General features: G+C 46.5%; 1 protein-coding gene across 1 annotated transcript; it reads left to right on the top strand.

The window, feature by feature from the left end:
• Positions 1 to 400: 400 nt before the first annotated feature.
• C5H9orf153 (chromosome 5 C9orf153 homolog) lies at positions 401 to 8,288 on the top strand. The gene is made up of 5 exons (XM_006981739.3): positions 401 to 524; positions 1,320 to 1,472; positions 3,275 to 3,367; positions 4,951 to 5,464; positions 6,569 to 8,288. Exons 3-5 carry the CDS (start codon positions 3,302 to 3,304, stop codon positions 6,808 to 6,810), a joined length of 822 nt encoding a protein of 273 aa, XP_006981801.2. The 5' UTR covers positions 401 to 524; positions 1,320 to 1,472; positions 3,275 to 3,301; the 3' UTR covers positions 6,811 to 8,288.
• The last annotated feature ends 11,464 nt before the right edge of the window (positions 8,289 to 19,752 follow it).

Here is a 19,752-nt window from a genome sequence, read left to right as displayed (position 1 = left end):
GCACCAGGCAGGCCAGTGGTTCTCCTCAGGGAGACAGTGTTTTGTGGGCACAGATAGGGGAGGGGGAATGATACTAACATCTCACACAGGGATTTGGGACATAGCGAGCTGTGACTTCTGCAGAGGGCGGAGAGACCCAGGCGCAGCTCAGGCTGCCCGTCCAGCGTCACCGCTCCACTGTCTCCCTCGTCCATTGGGGACAAGAGCCTGGGAATCGTCTACAGTGGGAAAGCTTGAATCTGTGACACTTCGGCCATTTGACGCTTGCAGAAAAAATGCTTTTCCACCTTCCAATCTCTACCACCCCGCCCCCTCCCTCCCTTTCAAACAGCTGCTTCTGTGACCTTAAGGATTTCCAAATGTCACAATGAACAGTGACTCAGTTACTTACCCTCCACTAAAACACTGGCACCCTTCACACTCAGCGCTGAGCTGGGGTCTGCCAGGTGGACACAGCCTTCACCCTGGGACGTCAGAGATTAGTGACAGAGGTGGCTCTTTAAGTGGATATGGGAAGCTAAGTGGTAAGCGCAGTGGTAGACAGTCACAGGCGCTATAATAGTCCTGTGACAGTGGGTAAGAAGCTTGCTGTGCCTGTCATGGAAAGGACAGATGGATGGGTAACAGAGAAAGAGGCGGGGGCTCAAAGCCATGTGGTGACAGGTGACAATGTTTGGGTCATTTCTACCAATAGGGGTGGGGACACACTTCTGTCTCCTCTGACACTGTTTCAGGAAAGTAGAATCCAGCTCCACGGCTGAGACTCTTCTCTATCACCATAAACAGCCCTGCCCCCTCTCCCTCTTCTACGCCTCTGTCCTTCCCATCCCAGGCTCCCACAGATACTTAGCCCTGACTCTGGTCCATTCCCCATTGCCTGCGGCCTCTTCCTTCCAGAGTCACATGTCCATCATGGAGGGTCTCCAGCAAAGGGAGGAGAGGAAAACAGTGGAACTTTGTGGGGCGTTTACCCACCCCCCACAGCTCCCCAGAGTTTCCTTGAGTGCGAGCAGCAGGAAATATTAGATAGAAGGATTTATAGCGGAGAATCTTGCGGAGATAAACAGATAGAAAATAAAGGATAGCCTTGAGAGGGCCTGGAACCTTTTCCAACGGGCCCTGTCTCTGCCCCAGGGTTTTTATAGAGATGCTAAGGGGTGGAGCAAAAGACCTCCTCCCCCAGCACAGCCAAGTGCAGACCATCTCAGACACCTGCACTCAGGCCCGTGGTCCTGATCATCCTCCATGCAGACCTGCTGGGTAAAGCCACGAGGAACCTAAGAATGGGCTCCCACAGAGCTTCCTCTTGTGTTTTTCAGGACCGAAACTCATGAACCAAAACTGAATGATGAAAAGAAGTGAAAAGCCAAACTGGGTTCCAACTTACGCCACCAAGGATGATTTTTGCCTGCTACACCAGGCCTACCAAGCCTTGAGGACACCATCCATCCAACCAAGAAGTCCCTAAGCAGGTCCAGTCCCCGAGGCCAGCCATGAAGCTTGGGATCCCAACTTTAAGCACCATTTCCGTGCATGGCGCCCCCCATCCTCTTGTCCTCTCTTCACCCTCCGACTTTCCTTGAGACAGGTTTACTATGTACCCCAGGCTCACTGTAGCTACTTTCTGTCTGTGCTTTCCAGATGCTGAGGTTGTAGATGTATGCCATCAGGCCCAACTCTCCAGCACATTTTAAACCAATTATTTGTGTCACAGAAATTGAATCTAAGACCCCATGCATGCTAGGCACACACTTTATCACAGAGCTGCATCCCCAGCTCCATGCAAGCCCCACCACATGGGGTTTTACTGTTTCTGTTCTATCCTCTCCAACCCCTACTGCCCTTCAGACAATGTCTTCTGTTCCTCGGTTTTTCTTCATATACTGTCTCATATTTCAGACAGCCAGGAACTTCCATGGGCACTATGGTGGATGGCACACAGGCCTAAAGCTGAGCCCTGGCCAATGTTTCCAGACTTGTCTACAAGCTCATCTAGCCACTTGCCAGTCCACTACTGTGCATATTTTCTCTCCTATAGAAAGTACATCACTGGCTTTATCTCCTATGCTGATAGACTCATACTGTGCAATTACATTGGGGTTTATTCATTGCTTCTCATCAGCATATTTCTCCCTATGTCGGAGTGTTCCTTTAGCATGGAGTTAGAATGTATCTCAGAGCCTGCAAGCTCCCCAATTCCCCCAGCATAGCCAGTATCACAGGCCTCTCTCCTCATGCCTCTCATGGCTACCAACTCCACATGTGGGATCTATTTGTATTTATTGCTATGTAATAACCTACCCAAATCTAGGGCTTAGCAGGGTGATGTCTCCTCTCTGAGCTCAGTTAGGACGGCTCATGTAGCTGTAACCCACCTGGAGGCAGGCCTGAGGCTAAGTGAACCAAGTCTCCTTCCTTACCCTTCTAATGGTTGGTGCAGGCTTCTGGTTCCACCTGAACTCTCCAGAAAAAAAGCCACACCTCTGCATGGAGGCACAGGCTTCTGGAAACGTGCCAAAAAGCTCCGAGTGTCTCTGGCCCAGGTGCCACCATTCACAACATGTCACTCAAACAGAGCCGCTTGTTAGTGGTGGAAGCCACACAGAAGGCCAGCCAGAGTCAGATGTGGGCATGTACTTAGCACAGAGGAACAGTGAGAATCTAGGGATGTTTTAATTCCACCTATGAAATGGTCAGAATGTCTTTTTTTCTTTAAAATGTTCATTTTTTGTTATTGTTATTATTAGCTTTGTTTCTCCTAAACGAATACTTTTTCTATGTAAGAAGGGAAGTGGTTCTTTTCCTTAGGTGAAGTAAAGGTTAATCAAAACCTTAGGCAAGAAAATAAAGTGGTTGATGCAGTATTCTTTGGATTAAGATTGAACCTTAATGTCTATTTTGTATAAAAATTTGGAGTGCACCAGATGGTGACTCACACTTTTAATCCCAACACTCAGGAGGTACAGGCAAGCAGATCTTTGTGAGTTCAAGGCCAGCCTGGTCTATAGAGGGAGCTCCAGAACAGTCAGGGCTACACAAGAAACCCTGTCTTGAGAGGAAAAAAAAAGAATTTGGAGTACTGAGATAAAGATGGTTCAGTTCAAACATGATTAACTTGACTAACATAGACCAATAAGAATAAATCAGCAAACCTTTAAACTGTCTTGTCCACAAAGTTCAGAAGGTGTTTGAAAGTGACTATGTGACACCTCCATTGTCATTCTGTCTGGCCTTTGACCTTTGATTTTGGCCTTCCTGTTTGTTGCCTTTTCAGGGGCTTGGAGATTCAGATCCTTGCACAATGTCCCTCCTGGGGCATCACACTCGGACTCATGGAGGCAAGGCACCATCGCATGACCAATGCTCGGTATGAACTTGACAGCCCTGATACTGCACACAGGCAACTTACATTAAAGAATCATATGAGGTCAAACCATGAGTGTACACAGATGTGCCTGGGTGTTGCCTGGGGTGCCAGAGTTTCATTTCAGTGACTTCATTTAAAAAGAGTAACACTTTAGCCGGGTGGTGGTGGTGGTGGTGGTGATGATGATGATGATGATGATGATGCACGCCTTTAATCCCAGCACTCGGGAGGCAGAGGCAGGCGGATCTCTGTGAGTTTGAGGCCAGCCTGGGCTACCAAGTGAGTTCCAGGAAAGGCACAAAGCTACAGAGAAACCCCGTCTCGAAAAACCAAAAAAAAAGAGTAACACTTTATGTGCATGAGTGTTTTGCCTTATGTGCACCACGTGTGTGCCTGGTGTCCACAGAGGCCAGAAGAGGACATCAGATCCCCTGGAACTGGAGTCACAGACAGTTGTGAGCCACCATGTGGGTGCTGGGAATCAACCTGGGTCCTCTGGAAAAGCAGTCAGTGCTCTGAACCACTGAGCCACCTCTCCAGCCCTGTAGACATTTTTACCACCACAAGACCTAGCTCTCCAAGGGCAAGGCCATTTTTCTGATGGAAACCTGCTCTAAAGAGACAGGCTAATTTTAATTCACTCTGATATTTTTCTTGCAACAAAATGACTCAGAGGGGGGAGACTGCACTGGGCCACTGGACCCGGCAGCTAGGGGCTATTGACTCAATTTTGCTTTTGTTGTTCTTTTCTTTCCACTCTGGGGATCAACCCCAGGGCCTTGCACATGGTAGGCAATCCCTTTACTACTGTGCAGCTCCCCCAGGGAAATGACATAAACTTGGGCTGTAACCTAAGACAGTGGGCTATCTGTGGACTAAGGTCCCCAGATGGCCTTTCAGGGATGACCTGATCTATAGGCAGGACACTCTAAGAAGCAAGTTTTTATTCCTTCTACACAGGACTTGAGGTGGTGAGGTAAACTGAGGAATCACTTACAGTTTTGTTCTTCCAACAACTATTTCCAAACACTCAATAATGCAATCATTTACTTAGGAAAACACTCGGATGACAGCCTTCTTTGCCTTGCATTCTGGAATATTCTGAGCTCTTTGGACACCAGGGTGAAACTCTGGTGTCTACATGATCTGTCTTGCTTTCTTCCAAACACGGCCACAGCCCACATCAGCTATCTTTCTGCACAGCCATGCAGACTGGTAGAGCTAGATAGGCCTCAGAAACGACCAAGTCCAAACCTAAACAGCTTATTTCATTAGCAATGGGTATAAAGGCTATGTCTTTGTTTTGTTTTGTTTTGCTTTTCAAGACAGGGTTTCTCTGTGTTGCTTTGGCTATCCTGGAACTAGCTCTGTAGACTAGAGATAACCAGCCTCTGCCTCCTGACTTGGCTGAGGATGTGTCTTGTATCCACCTTTTGGACGATGGACCTAGTATTCGTCCCCTGCTCTCTGTGCCACATTCTACTACTGAGGCAATGGCGCCTTGCAAGGATGAATGCTTCTGCTGGGAGAGATCATTGTTTTTTCATTGATCTCATGACTTCCATGCTCTCTTTCCCCTACAGCTGCAAGAATTATACACATCAGCTGAGAATTTTAATAACAAGAGCAAGAAATCAAATTTCAAAAAAATCTGTGGCACCTCATTTGAGGAAGCTCGCCAACTCCTTGGGAAAGACCTGAATGCCAGACCATTTGACAGTCGTTACGCTGTGAGAAAAGATGAGGCCCTCCCTGCCATGCAGACCCAAGTTAACAAGGAGGAGGAGGAGGAGAAGGAGGAGGAGGAGAAGCCCATGTCCATGGCAGATCTACTTCACTACAGCCTGTTGACAGGCTTCCTGGTCCCAATGGAGCAGCTATCCAGGTCCCAGCAGAGACTGACCCAGGCCGGCATCCCTCCTCCCAGGCACTCTTTCCCTTACGCTTTCAGGACAGACGAGCCCATAGCCACTCCAACACCCACCTTTAGGAAGAGAATTCAAAGCACCACGTTTCACAAACTTCTCCTGTCTTCTGTTGCTCCAGACCGGCTGGTCTTTGAAGATAAATCGATGCGATTCTTCTCCACAGAGCCAGGTAATCTAAAGAGGCGCAGCTGGGGGTGCAGTGGGGGTGGGGGGGTGCAGTGGGGGTGGGTGGGAGGGCAAAGCTTGCTGAGAATCTAAGTCCATTTCCAGAGAAGAATGTGTTAAGCATTGACCTGTGGAAATCTTGCTTGTTCTGGGGTTCATAGCTAATGCTTTTGCTGCCTATGGTGGCGATGAAATAAATGAAGGGTTCTAAAATTTCCATCCTGTAGCTGGGCGGTGGTGGCACATGCCTTTAATCCCAGCACTTGAGAGGCAAAGGCAGACAGATCTCTGTGAGTTTGAGGCCAGCCTGGTCTACAGAGCAAGTTCCAGGACAGCCAGAGCTGTAATACAGAGAAACCTTGTCTCAAGAAGAAAAAAAAATTCCGTCCTGTGAACGGTATATACCTACTCTAGGGGCTGAGGTAGAAGTATGGTTAGTTCAAAGCTAACATGGGCAATTTAGCCTGTGCAACTTAGCTAGAATTAAATTATTAATTAAATTAAATTAACTTCCAAAATAATTAGAATTAATTCTAAGTTAACCAGCATAAAAGTAAATGGAGGGGAGGAGAAGAGGGAGCTGTTGGTCATGACAGAACGCTTGTCTAGCATGTTCAAGGTTTTGAGTTCAACCCGGAGAACAACAAAAGAATAAAGGAAGAGAATCTAGGGCCAGGGCTCACATCTGTCTCTGAGAGGTGACTGTGTGATGAAGCTTGTCAGCTCTGGAAACACCTACCAGTACTTGTTTTCTGCACCCTGGGCTAGTTAGAGTATTCTCTTTTATAATATCCTTAGCTGTATTGTCTTTCACAGTTGTTGTTGTTGGTGTATATGTGTCTGTTTTCCTGTATTCTCTAAACCTTCCCTAATTGTTTTATGTCTTTCAAAGAGGATCACTGACAGGAATACCTTCATTTCTGTTTTTGACTAGTTTCTCTTAGAACACTAGAGACCATGTGAGGAACTTGAACAGTGTGCACCCCAGGGGTGCTCAGTTCCAGGGCTCTAAGTTGCAGCTGGCAGAATGAGGAAGGCCACTCAGCTCATTTATTCTGTCTGTGGAGTGTGCCAATGTTTGATTCTTTCAAAATATGATTCCTTCTAGGAAAGCAGTTCATGGACCTGGTGGACCTGGAGTGGAGGTATTTCAAGGGGCTTGCCAGGTGGGGACGTGTGCCCATGAAGTTTTCATTTATGGACATACAATTCAACAGTGAGAAGAGATTCGTAGAGAGCCAAGGCATGCCTGGGCTTATTTTTCCTCCTCTAGTTCGTAAGACTTTGGTGATTTATCCTCAAATTCACTATCATAAAGAGGGACATTATTCTCTTAAATGGGATGTATAGAAAACCGAAATATTTGGATATGAATTGTTGCATTTAAGAACATTAAATTTATGGAGGAGACAGGAAAGCACCCAATCCATTTTTTTATACAATATCTGTGCAGAGCCTAAATTCAAATGTTCACATGGAGAAAATGCCCACCTGATCTGCTAAGGTTAGCCCTGGTTCACATTTATGACACTTATCTGAAGGAGGAATGAAGATATGAAAATAACTCTCCACCAAGAATGGATCTTTACAGTTTTCTTGCCTGCACAAGTCTCCAAGTTGAAGTCCAGTATCCCACTCCTCTCCAAGTTAAGTGCATAGTAATTCCATCCCATAAAAAGAGTTGAACAACACAACAAATGGAAGAGTTAAAAATGGCTATAGAGACCAATGTGAGAACTCCAAAGTACAGTCTATTAATACTCAGAGAAAGAAAGAAGTAACATCCACAAACCAAGAACAGGATGGTCCAAAAAAGGAACAAACTGAAAGTCTCGGAAGTGAAAATAAATCATTAAAATAGTAACAATAATAACCGACACTCCACCCCCAAAAGCATGGATACATCTGGAGACAGTATGGTGGTCTGAAAAGCTGTACTGACAAGCTTTAGCTATAGATAAAAAAGGGACCTGTGAAAAATCCTATATAGCAAATAGATAAGGCAGAAGACAAGACTAGGAAAGAGGTGATTTTTAAGTCAACATCAAGCATTTTGTTATAAGATATAAAGAAAAGATATAGAGAGGTGCTTAGTGGTAGAACGCTTGTCCAGTATGAAAGAGGCACGGGGGTCAATCCCCAGTAGCAAAAAAGAGAAAATAATAAAATGACACAATTATTCAGAAATAAAGAAACACACAAAGCTGTAGCCAGAGGCTTTTCTGTGTCGTGTGGTTGCTCAGCCCCAAATAAACACACAGAGGCTTATATTAATTACAAACCGTTTGGTCTGTGGCTCAAGCTTCTTGCTAGCTAGCTCTTTCATCTTACATTAACCCATTTCTTTTAATCTATGTTTGGCCACGTGGCTGTGGCATTACCGGTCTGCTGGCGTGTTGCTCTTTGGGCTGGCATCTGCTCTGTTCTGCCTTTTTTCTCCTCATCTTTCTGCTTGGATTTCCTGCCTGTCTATAACCTGTCTGGCCATAGGCCAGAGCAGCTTCTTTATTAACTAATGGTAGCAAAACATATTCACAACGTACAGAAAGACATCCCACAGCATGAGACTACATGGAAAACTTTTGTCATGTCACTAGCAAGAAATTAGAAATAAATACCACCCCTGGCAACAAAGTAGCCAAACTGTAGAACATTGAACATCCAAAGAAGGATGAACTTCACTCAAATAAATAAATTGACAGTGAATCTAATTAGCATTAAACATTGGAAGGCAAAGGTCTCATACTCCAAAGACTGAGGAAAGCCAACCACCACCAGCTAAACTCTCTTCAAAGAGCTGGAAGTTCAATAAATGTATTTAAATATATGAGCGCCTTCGAGTGTTTACTGTCCTCAGTCCATTCAGAACAAAACAGAACTCCAGTAAAGCATGGGCAATAAGAACCCAGAAGAAATGCAGGAAACACAAAGGAATGGTGAAGTATTAATTTCATATGTATACATGATTTTGTACATATTATAATCATATGTATGTGGTAGTATACATCCCAGAATTTAATTTTAGGATGTACTTAGGCTGAGAATGGTATCACAGGTTTGCACACCCAGTGCTCAAGATCACAGGAAAAAAGCAAGAGTGGCGACAGTGGATTACACAGTAAGACTATATTTTTAAAAGGGGGGTGGGTGGGTAGCATGTGACTGGAATCCCAGAACTCAGGAGACAGAGGCCGCCAAATTTTTTGAGTTTGAGGCCAGCCTGGTCTACATAGTGAGTTCCAGGACAGCCGGAGTTACACAGTGAGACTCTGTCAGCAGTGATAAAGCAGCACAGAGTTCTGTGGATTTGCTGCTCCCCAGCCCCACCCTCACCTGCCTTCCTCCCTTCTCCTCTGTTGTGTTTTCTGATGTGAGGTTTGTGTGGCCCTGGCGGGCCTGGCATTTGCTGTGTGGCCCAGACAGGCTTCCCACAGTTCTCTTGCTTCAGATTTTCAGCTGTGAGAAATGGAGGCCCGAGCCACTGTGCTGAGCTGAATTTATTTTTTTTATTTTTTTTTTTCTGGTTTTTCGAGACAGGGTTTCTCTGTGTAGCTTTGCGCCTTTCCTGGAACTCACTTGGTAGCCCAGGCTGGCCTCGAACTCACAGAGATCCGCCTGCCTCTGCCTCCCGAGTGCTGGGATTAAAGGCGTGCGCCACCACCGCCCGGCTGCTGAATTTATTTTTAAGTTTCCACTTCTGTGCTATTTTTGTCTTGTTCATCAGTTTTCATTTTACCTTCGTGCCTTTGATTTTCTTTTTCACTTTTTGAGGCAGAGTCTAACCGTAGCTCAAGCTTGACTTGAACTCCTTCTGCCTCGTGTTTTATACACATTAATTTTTAAAACCAGATCTTGGTATTGAAAGTTTTACTGTCTGTAAATGCTGGGTTGTCACAATGTTCATTTTTAAAAAAACAAAAAACCATCTGCATGCTCTTTTATACTCAGTATGCAAAGTTTTCTGAAGCTAAAAAATCACAGTTGTAACTTTTTTGAGTGTTGTGGTTTCAAAGGTTTAAAAAGTGGCGCACGCCTTTAATCCCAGCACTCGGGAGGCAGAGGCAGGCGGATCTTTGTGAGTTCGAGGCCAGCCTGGGCTACCAAGTGAGTTTCAGGAAAGGCGCAAAGCTACACAGAGAAACCCTGTCTCGAAAAACCAAAAAAAAAAAAAAAAGTCTTAAGGTCATGCTAAGGTTATGAGATGAATTGGCAAGCTTTCCAAGACCACAAGCTTTTGAACATTAAAAACATTATGTAAGATCCAGCTAGAAGCTCATCTGAAAACCTATCCCACTCGAGATATTTTCTTGTTTATTTTAATTTGTATTGAGAGATCCTGCAGTGTAGCTAGAGTTTTCCTGCTTTGCCCACAGTCAGGACAAATCTTTGTCACCCGCCAGTCCCACAGCCGCTCAGACCCAACCAAGTAAACACAGAGACTTATATTGCTTACAAACTGTATGGCCGTGGCAGGCTTCTTGCTAACTGTTCTTTTATCTTAAATTAACCATTTCCATAAATCTATACCTTGTCACGTGGCTGGTGGCTTACCGGCGTCTTCACATGCTGCTGGTCATGGCGGCGGCTGCAGTGTCTCTCCGCCTCAGCCTTCCGCTTCCCCTAATTCTCCTCTCTCCTTGTCCCACCTACTTCCTGCCTGGCCACTGGCCAAACAGTGTTTTATTTATTGACCAATCAGAGCAATTTGACATACAGACCATCCCACAGCACTGCAGAGTTCTGCAGATGTTTGATTCTGGAGTGTTAGCACCTGGCTTTGATCTCCCTTTTGTGGCTGCTACCTTTTGTGTCCAGTACCTTCTGTCTGAAGTGTGTAAATCATTTGTTGTTGTTGTTGTTGTTTTTATTTTTAGAGATAGGGTTTCTCTGTGTAATAATCCTAGCTGTCCTGGAACTCATTTTGTAGACCAAGTTGGCCTTGAACTCACAGAGATTCCCCCTGCCTCTGCCTCCCAAGTGCTAGGATTAAAGGCATGCACCACCACTGCCTGGCATGAAGTATGTACATCTTGTCTGAGACTTTCCTAAGAGTTCAAAGCCATTTCACAACAGGAGACTCAGCAAACTGAAATGTCCCTGTAGTGGGAATTCACACTGGCATTGTCTCTCTGGGGAGACAAATTTTGGTATACTGACTTGCTAAAGGTGTGAACTGTGTAACAATAAAAAAGCCCTTTGCAAAGCAGCAGTGAGTCAGTTCACTAGAGACTGACCCCCCTGCAGCTGGAAAGGCTAAAACCAGCCTAGAGTATCTCTGTCTTCTTTACATGGACCTGGATGAACCCCACACCCAACACAGCATTAATTCTTTTGTGTGTGTGCATGTGTGCACTCCTGTGCATGAGGAAGCCAGAAGTCAAACCAAATGTCTTCCCTGGTCGTTCTCCACCACAGTTTTTGAGGCAAGGTCTCTCTCTAAGCCTGGAGCTGAAGCGTGAACTTACTTAGTCTTATCAATAAAAAACCAGGAGTCAAATATTAGGGTGATAACCTGATCAGAAAAGCAGAGGAGCAGCCACCAGTGACTTCTTACTTCTCCAGATACTGTGACTGAATGGAGGCCGAGATCCTGTCTCCACCTGCCTTATATTCCTGTCCCCACTTCCTGATTGTTCTGGGATTAAAGGCATGAGCCTCCCAAGTGCTGGGGTTAAAGGTGTGAGACTCCACTGCCATAGTTAATGAGTGGCTAGCTTCCCCCTCTCATCTTTAGGCAAGCTTTGTCAGAACATAAAATATCATGCAACATGGAGTTCAATGATCCAGTTAGAATGACTGGCCAGCAAGTCCCTGGGATCTTCTTGTCTCTACCTCCCCAGGGCTGGAATTACAAAAGTGTGCAACTTCATGCAGCTGCTCCTCCCTCCCTCTTCCCCCTCTTTCCCCATTCCCTCCTTTCCCTCTTCCTCCCTTCCTTCCTTCCTTTAACATAGGTGCTAAGGGGTGCTGGAGGACTCGTGCTCACATGGGAATCGCTTACTGACTGGGCCAGGTCTCTAGCCCCTTTTCTTGCTGTTTTTATTAAGAAAATGCTTAAAGATTCATAAAAACAACAAAATTGTATAATATAAAACCAACATCAGTTGAGTGTGTCGCACACCTTTAATGCCAGCACTTGGGAGTAGAGGCAGGAGTTTGAGGCCAGCCTGGTCTATGGAGTGAGTTCCAGGACAGCCAGGGCTGCACAGAGAAACCTTGTCTTGGAAAATCAAAACTGAGATGAAACCGAACCAACCAAACAAATAAACAGCATCAGATTTTAAATCATTAAGACTTCAGCCCATTGTTTCATCTACGTTTTGTGCCTGCTGATGTGTTTTGATGCAGTCTTGTCTCCCTGTCTAAGAATATCATACATATGCATTTATTGTGCACCTCAGAAAAACATGGGCATATTCTTTCTTGACCTCAGTAAAATTACCAAAAAAAAAAAAAAAGTGACAATGATTCTCTGGCTCCGTCGTTGTATCTGCGTTGGACTTTTGTTGCTGTGACAGAAACCTAAGCACAAACATTCAGAGGGAGGAAGGGTCTTCGGCTCATGGTTTCAGTCTTCCTTCCATGGTGGTCAGGTGGCTTTGTTGAATGGGCTATGGTAAAGCAGAATACTATGGGAGGAGAGGATGGAAGAGAGAAGTGGCCCATCTTGTGCAGACAGAAGATGGAAGAAGGGTGGGACCGTGTGATAAGTAAAAATCCCCCAGTACTGAGCACAATACAGTAAATCAGATCAGATCAGGCCAAATTAATAAGTCCTGGTTTAATGTGAGCAAAGCATTCCTGGGTGGTCCCAGGGGAAGAGGAAAAACCATGTGGCAAGTCTATGGGCCCGGGTCTTAAATACCCTGTAGGCATGGTTTTTGAGTAGCTCCAGGGGAGGAGCCAACCCTTGGTGGGCTTTCTGAGGGACAGGGGCTGGAGTGAGACCCTCTCGGAGTTTCCCAGCATCAGTTAAAGACTCTGACCTTTAAAAGCACACCCCAGTGACCTACTTCCTTAAACTCCATCACCTCCCAATAACAGCATCAAATGAAAGGCCCATCAGTGTATTAACTCACTGACAAAGTCAGACTCTTCATGATCCCATCACTTCCCAAAAGCTACACCTGTCTGCACACTGCCGCACAGAACGAAGCCTTTGACACATCTCACGGTTCAGACTTGCCTACACGCAGGTCTGTAGATCTAAGCAGAGCCAACGCTGTCTGGTGTCTCCCTTCACAGGACAGCTGGAGCCACTCAGTGTCTTTGCCGTCTTTAGTGCTTCTCAACAGTCACCCTCACTCCCCCTTGATCCTCCAAGATTTCTCTGACTCTCTCACAACAAAACAGAGGCTATTTGCTCTTCTTTGTCTGCCTGCTTCTTTTCTCTTTTAATGATTGTCCAGTCTCCTTGTAAGGAGAGGTCCCGTTGTATGGAGTCCTAATGAGGATTAGTGGCCGCTCTTCTCTACAGAGTCTAGAGAAGTTCTGTGTGCGAGGCTGCAGGATGGACTCACAAATCAAACTCCTCCCACAGGAACCTTCAGTTAGAGTCGAGTACTGGGCGCTGTTGGAGGGTCCTATCCCTCAAAGCAGCAGCAGAGTGTAGCAACAGATAACCCTGTTTAGAACTGCACATTTGTCTCTCTGCTGGGTATTATGGCTATATTTTTGTTGAGCTACTCTTGGCCTGGCTCCAGAGAGTAGCATCTAGCCCTAATATTTTCTTTGTTTAATTGACATATTTATATCTTTTGTTTTTCTTATCAGCCTATGTGAATCTTGTCTGAGAGTCTCCCAAGGATCAAAGGCCTATGTAAAACTTGGTTCAGGAAATCTAGAAAACCATGGTACCTGAGAAATCAAGGGATTTGTACTTGGCATTTTATCTTTAGGAGCTCCTTTCAGGTTGCTTTGAAGGTACAGAAATTAACTGACTAAACTGTAAATACAGAGAAAATCAAAATGCCTGAAGGGGAAAGGCTTCAGTCCTTCCAGGCTGGACCCCCTACAGCCATGAAAGGCTAAGTTCATTCTTAAGATGCCTCTGAGTCTTCTTTCCATGGATCTGCATGAACCTGCACACCCATGAACCCACACACCAGTGCCCCAACAAGCAGCGACAGGGTATTGTTTGGTCTTAGCATATTCTCAGCTCTGGCTTTAAGGCCAACAATGAAGAGGCAGGCTTTGCTTAAATAGGACAGAGTGTGGTTGCTAGCTAAGTGGCTCAGTGTCCAACAGGAAGGAAACAGATCGCCCCATGCTGCATCCTGGGCTCCCTGTGAGTGAGCCCATGGCCAAGCCTAGAGGTCTGCTGGAGGTCTTAGTTTATTCCCATGCCACTGGGTGCGCGGGAGCAGTCAGCTGACCAGTTATCTCTCTAGGTGGCACTTTGAATAAGACTCAATTGATGGCCTGGCCTGTGACCTTCCAAAACAGGGACCTGGGAGCCCTTGTGCAGCCGCTTGGATAATGTGTGCCAGCACTGGCAATTCTGTTCATGGGCTTTCTCATCTCTCCCCTGGTACACCTCAAATGCCACAGCTGAAACTTCTGCCTGTGGGGTCAGGAGCCTTGCTCTCCAGATGCTTAAGTTTAGCCCTAATGTCAGGGAGCTCTGAGGACAAGAGACAGATTTTATTCTGTGTCTTGATTTTTTTTTTTTTTTTTTTTTTTTTTTTTTAGTTTGCTGGTTTGAGGCCAGCTTCAGGAAGACTCCCAGGAGGCAGGCTGTAAACTGATCTCTGGCTAGAGAGCCATCCGGATTATTATGATACCAATGTGGGTCCTGATCGTAAACATATTTGCATGCATCCTAGCCTGCTTCCAGACCTGCCTGTGCTTAGCAGCCTGTCTGGTACCAGAGAACAGAGCAGAGGTCAGATAACCCCAGGTTCTTTGGAGTCAGAGATTCCTCACTCTGGAATGCAAGTGGGTGGGAGGGAAAGACTCAGAAAGGGAGGGAAAGCGTGGGGACAAGGTAACTCTTTTCATTTGCCTGTTCGCTGGCAGAAGTTAGATAATTCCCATGAAATATAGAGATTCAAGCAGCCGTTATGTTGCCAAATTTATTGGTATCTGGGGATATTTAAGGCATTTCTCAGAGGAGACCAAGAGGAGGAAGTCTCCATGTCCCATGACTGCAGGAGAGAGAGAGAGAGAGAGAGAGAGAGAGAGAGAGAGAGAGAGAGAGAGAGAGAGAGAGAGAGAGAGAGAGAGAAAACTGAACTAACAAATGGGATCCCAGGCTCCCATCTCAGGCATCCCCAAGGATAGGTAATCTGTGGACTGGCATCAGCACAAGTTACCCGAACCGTCGTCATGGAAGGGGCAAGGCCTGAGAGGTGTATGTACCAGGAGGACTCCCCTGGAGTCCAGACAGCATTCAATACTTTGTCAAGACAGAATGTGTTGTGATCCACAGCCAAGGACCCTCTGGGGTTCTGGCACGAGAAATATATCTCAGGCTACAGTCATGGGAAATGGCAGGGGACTGGAAAGGGAGAACTCACCAATCACAGTAGCCGGTGGGGTGTGCAGGAATCTGGTGGCTGGGCAAATGAAAAAAGCAGAGTGGGCAGTCATAGGTCCAATAAACTTCGGTACAGGGTCCCGGACACAGAGACCCGGACCAGAGTGCCAGGAAAGCCTGTTCTATCACAGAACCAATGTTGTTTTAAAAAATGATAAGCAGCGCTGGTTACCATGTGGAAAGGTCATAAGGCACAAGCCACGATAAAACCCAATATCAGAGCTTTATTAGAACCAGGCCTGGGGAAGAAAAAGAAAGAGAGAGGGAGGGAGAGGGAGAATGGGGAGGAGAGAACAGAGAAGGGAGAGGAGGAGTCTGTGTCCAGCTTCCTAAGGATTCTGTGCACATGCACAGGTGGGCTTATGGAGCTACGCCACACATGCGCTGATTGTGTGACTGCACTGCACACATTTGCACAATCATGCAGCACACTGATGACATAAGACCCCTTACTTGGCTACTGAACTGCGCATGTGCAGTCGTGCAGCTGGAGTAGCGGCAGAATCCTAACAACCTCCCCAAAGCCTGGAGAGAGAGGCTGCCCTGCAGACAACTGGATTTCCAAGCCACAGAACTATAAATAAATTTGTGTTGTTTCAGGCTGGCTCTTGTGGTGCACACCTTTAATCCCAGGACTTTCGTCAAGGTCAGAGAGGTCTACATAGAGAGTTCCAGGTTAGCCAGAACTACACAGTGAGACTCTGTCTCAAAAAAAAAAAAAAAAAAAAAGTGCTGTTTTAAGACGTTAAGTTTGTGATAATGTGTTAAGCCAGCCAAGAGAAAGCTGACACAACACCCATCCCTCAACTAGGGGAAGACTTTGATTGGCAGACCTACCAAGGCTATAATCCTGGAAAGCAGGCAGGATCCTATGACAATCAGGTGGCATTAGCAAGTAAAGGAAAAGAGGCTGTGAAGACGAAATGTCAACAGGTCCGGAAATCAGCTGCACATGGATGCTGGGACCCAACAGTTAATTAGGGAAGGTGGAGGAGAGAAGGGCCTGGAGAAGGGAGCTCAGTGCAGTGCTCACACATCTGAGAGGCACACGGACACACAACAGAAGTACACCTCAGTTTAAAAACCCCAAGCTTTGTCAAAAAGAAAACAGGGGAACTAGAAAAGGAGTGGTTCTCAGTGAAGATGAAGCTAGCTCAGGCAATGCCTCAGCACCTCCTCACACAGCTGCTGCACATCAGGGAAGCATCTACAACCGTCTCTGTGCAGGATGACGTTTAACAGACTCATAACTGGCCAAAGTGCAGAGTATGACTGTCTGGGGAGTGCTCAGCCGTAAATGGGACGTCTGTATCACATACCCTCCCCTAAGACTCGTAAGACTGGGCAGAGTGATTCTAAGGGTCAAAGGTTGGGGAGGGCTGAGGGTAAACAGTGTCTTCTGGACGTGACGGGGTCACTGTGCTCATGAACTCACAGCAGCTATGGTTGCCTGCCCAAGATCAAGCCAGTCACCATTCCAGCATGGATGGAGGAGGGGCGTGCGTGTGTGTGTGTGTGTGTGTGTGTGTGTGTGTGTGTGTGTGTCCGTCCGTCCGTCCGTCTGTCCGTCCGTCCGCTGAAGAGCTTGACGGCTGGTGGGGGAGGAAAACTCAGTTTTCTTAAAGTCCAACTTGGAGAGACAGTTCAGTAAGCTCCCTTGCAGGTGCATGGGTGACCCCAAAACAGTTGATTGTTGAAAGTCTCACCCCAGCATGGATGATGACACCCCATAGCTGCATCAGACGGAGACCCCTTCTTGGTTGACTTTACCTGGTCTGTGTGCTCTCAGACCTCCTGAGGTAACATTCAGCTTAGGCAGAATTTCATGCAACCAAAAGGGGAATGTGGGAAGGCATGGCTGGTATCTCAGGTGAGGGCAAAAAGTCCTCTGTAACATGAATCTTAAACGGTCTTCTTAATAAAAAACACCCAGGAGCCAGATATTGGGGTGAATGCTGAGAGATCACAGAAGCAGAACAAGCCACAGCTAACCTCACCTTGCCAACTTCTTAGTGGATGTAGTTTCCTCAAACTGGAAGCCTCTGAGTCCTCATCCGAATGGATCTCAGCTGAACTGCTGCTCAAAAGCCTAAAAGTTTAAAAGCCTCTAGTTCCTGGTCCTCACACCATATATAAACTTTTCTGCATCCTGCCATCACCTCCTGGGATTAAAGGCATGTGTCTTTCCCAAGCAAGACATGAGATCTCAAGTGCTGGGATTAAAGGCGTTTATCATCATGCCTGGCTGTTTCCAGTGAGGCTTTGAACTCACAGAGAGCCGGATGGATCTCTGCCTCTGGAATGGTAGGATTAAAAGTGTGTGCTACCACTGCCTATCCTCTATGTTTAACATAGGGACCGTTCTGTTCTCTGACCCCCAGATAAGTTTAATATATCAACCACAGTCCTCCCTACCCCCTCTATGAGGTAACATCAACAGACCTCAGCTTGAGGGGCCTGACAAGCAGTCACAGCTGCTCTGGTGGAGACGTGATAGCCGCTCTGCTCTAGGACAGCATTCTGCATCTACCCCTTCCTCCAGCTCCTCCAGCCTCTCTGCCTGTTCTTCCACAGCGGCCCCTGAGCTTGGATGGGCTGACATAGACGACTGGTGATTTCCTCCTGATCATTGCACTGTGCTCTGACAACAGTCACACCAGAAGCTTGACAGATGTAAACATGGACAGTGACAGTCTCTGAAGGGGGGTGCTGGTGACGTCGACACACTGCCCTGCTTGAGCAGGTGTGGTAGCAAGGCAATCTGACAGGAGCATCCTATCCATTTAACAACAGCAGCAGCTTCCCCGGACCTCACCAGCCACAGGTTTTCCCGTGAGAAACAATGATGAGAGTCTGGGGGCTCTGATTATTGAAAACCATGCAGTTTATTTTGCAGATTTGCAATACTGGGAGTCCGCCTTGAAGGGCAGACACATTGAGTGCGGAGACCAGCTTACAACCTGTAACATGTAAGGAATCTTCCTTTGTGAATAGTAATAAAGGCACAATCTTACAAGCCATCCTGGTCTGCATTCTGGGTCTTTTACTCAACAAAAACCACACATGGATTCATCTCTATGGTTTCATCCCATTTAAAGCATGTTAGGGCCATGACCTTGCAGGCAAGCCTGGCTGTTACTGCTTTTCTACTCTATAAACCTGTAGTTTGTGTGTGTGTGTGTGTGTGTGTGTGTGTGTGTGTGTGTGTGTGTGTGTGTAGCTTATAGAGTTGGAGAAGGCTGCTAGACTAACAGGTATTAGCAGGGATCTATTTTCTGCTCATTTGTAATTGGGCCTAAGCTGCCTCAAGGCCTCTTTGAACATGAACCATCAGATTCCTTCTGCTGTGGGATGGGCTGTATGCTGTGAATGTGTTGCTCTGATTGGTTGATAAATAAAATGCTGATTGGCCAGTAGTATAGGACGCATAGGCAGGATAAGCAGAGAGGAGAATTCTGGGACGAGGAAGGCTGAGTCAGCAGACGCCAGCCCGCTGTCCAGGGAGCAGCATGTAATGGCACACAGGTAAAGCCACGGAACACGTGGCAACATATAGATGAACAGAAATGGGCTGAGTTTAAGTGTAAAGCTAGTCAGTGGTAGGCCTGAGCTAATGGCTGAGCAGTTTTAATTAATATAAACTTCTGAAGGATTATTTTATAAGCGGCTGCGGGGTCCATGGGACTGGGCAGGACTGGAGAAGACTTCAGCTACATTCCTCCTTATGACCTTACAGCCAATGGGCAAGTTGCTGGATGCATCCAGAACAGTCTGTGCCACTATTGTGCCAGCTAGCACATCTTGCCTGGCATACTGACAGCATGCCGTGAAGAGCCCCCAGCCTAGCCTGGGGTGACGACTGTCCTGTGGCAGCCTGCACAGTGCCTTCCTAGCATTACAAAAGCTAGCTAGTTGAGGACACCCCCTCCCCCCCTCAGCCCCTGTGTAGCAGGAATCCTAAATGGTCTTATTAATAAAATCAGACCCAGTGCCAGGTATTGGGGTGAATGCTGGAAGATCAGAGAAGCAGAACAAGCCAAAGCCAACCTCACCTTGCCAATTCCTCAGCTGATCCTGTTTCCTCCAGAATGAATCTCAGCTGAACTGTTGCTCGAAAGCCTGAAGCTTAACCAGCTAAAAGCTTCTAGTTTCTGGTCCTCAAGCCTTATATACCTTTCTGCTTTCTGCCACCACTCCCTGGGATTAAAGGCTCACTTTCTGGGATTAAAGGTGTGAGTCACCATGCTTGGCTGTTTCCAATGTGGCTTTAAACTCAGATATCCAGAGGGATTTCTGCCTCTGGAATGCTAGGATTAAAGGCGTGTGCTACCACTGCCTATCCTCTGTTTAATATTGTTGCTGTCCTGTTCTCTGACCCCAGGTAAGTTTATTAGCATGCACAGTATTTTGGGGAACACAATACCACCACATCTCTGTTTGATTTTTTTGTGTCCTGCAACCACACTGCACAGTCTTCAATAACAAGGTCTTAAAGTTAGTTCTGGCATGCACCCAACAGCAGTGATAACTGTCCCTATTTTTGGTGGCCAAGAACCCCTCAGAACATAGAACACCCTGACAAGCACTCCTTGGAAGGCTGCGCACCCTGGCAAGGTGATTCTGAATTAATAACCAATGGTTTCAAAGAGAAGGTTCTTCCATCCACATAGGTCTTTGTGTTTTCTAATTATACACCACTGGTAGGAGTGTCCTTAACAACTTCCTTGTGCTCTGAGAGTCCTGTCTAGAAAACG

This window comes from Peromyscus maniculatus, chromosome 5, assembly GCF_049852395.1.
Source record: "Peromyscus maniculatus bairdii isolate BWxNUB_F1_BW_parent chromosome 5, HU_Pman_BW_mat_3.1, whole genome shotgun sequence".
NCBI lineage: Eukaryota > Metazoa > Chordata > Mammalia > Rodentia > Cricetidae > Peromyscus > Peromyscus maniculatus.
The sequence above is the reverse complement of the archived record's forward strand: the minus strand, read 5'-3'. Positions and strand labels throughout refer to the sequence as shown.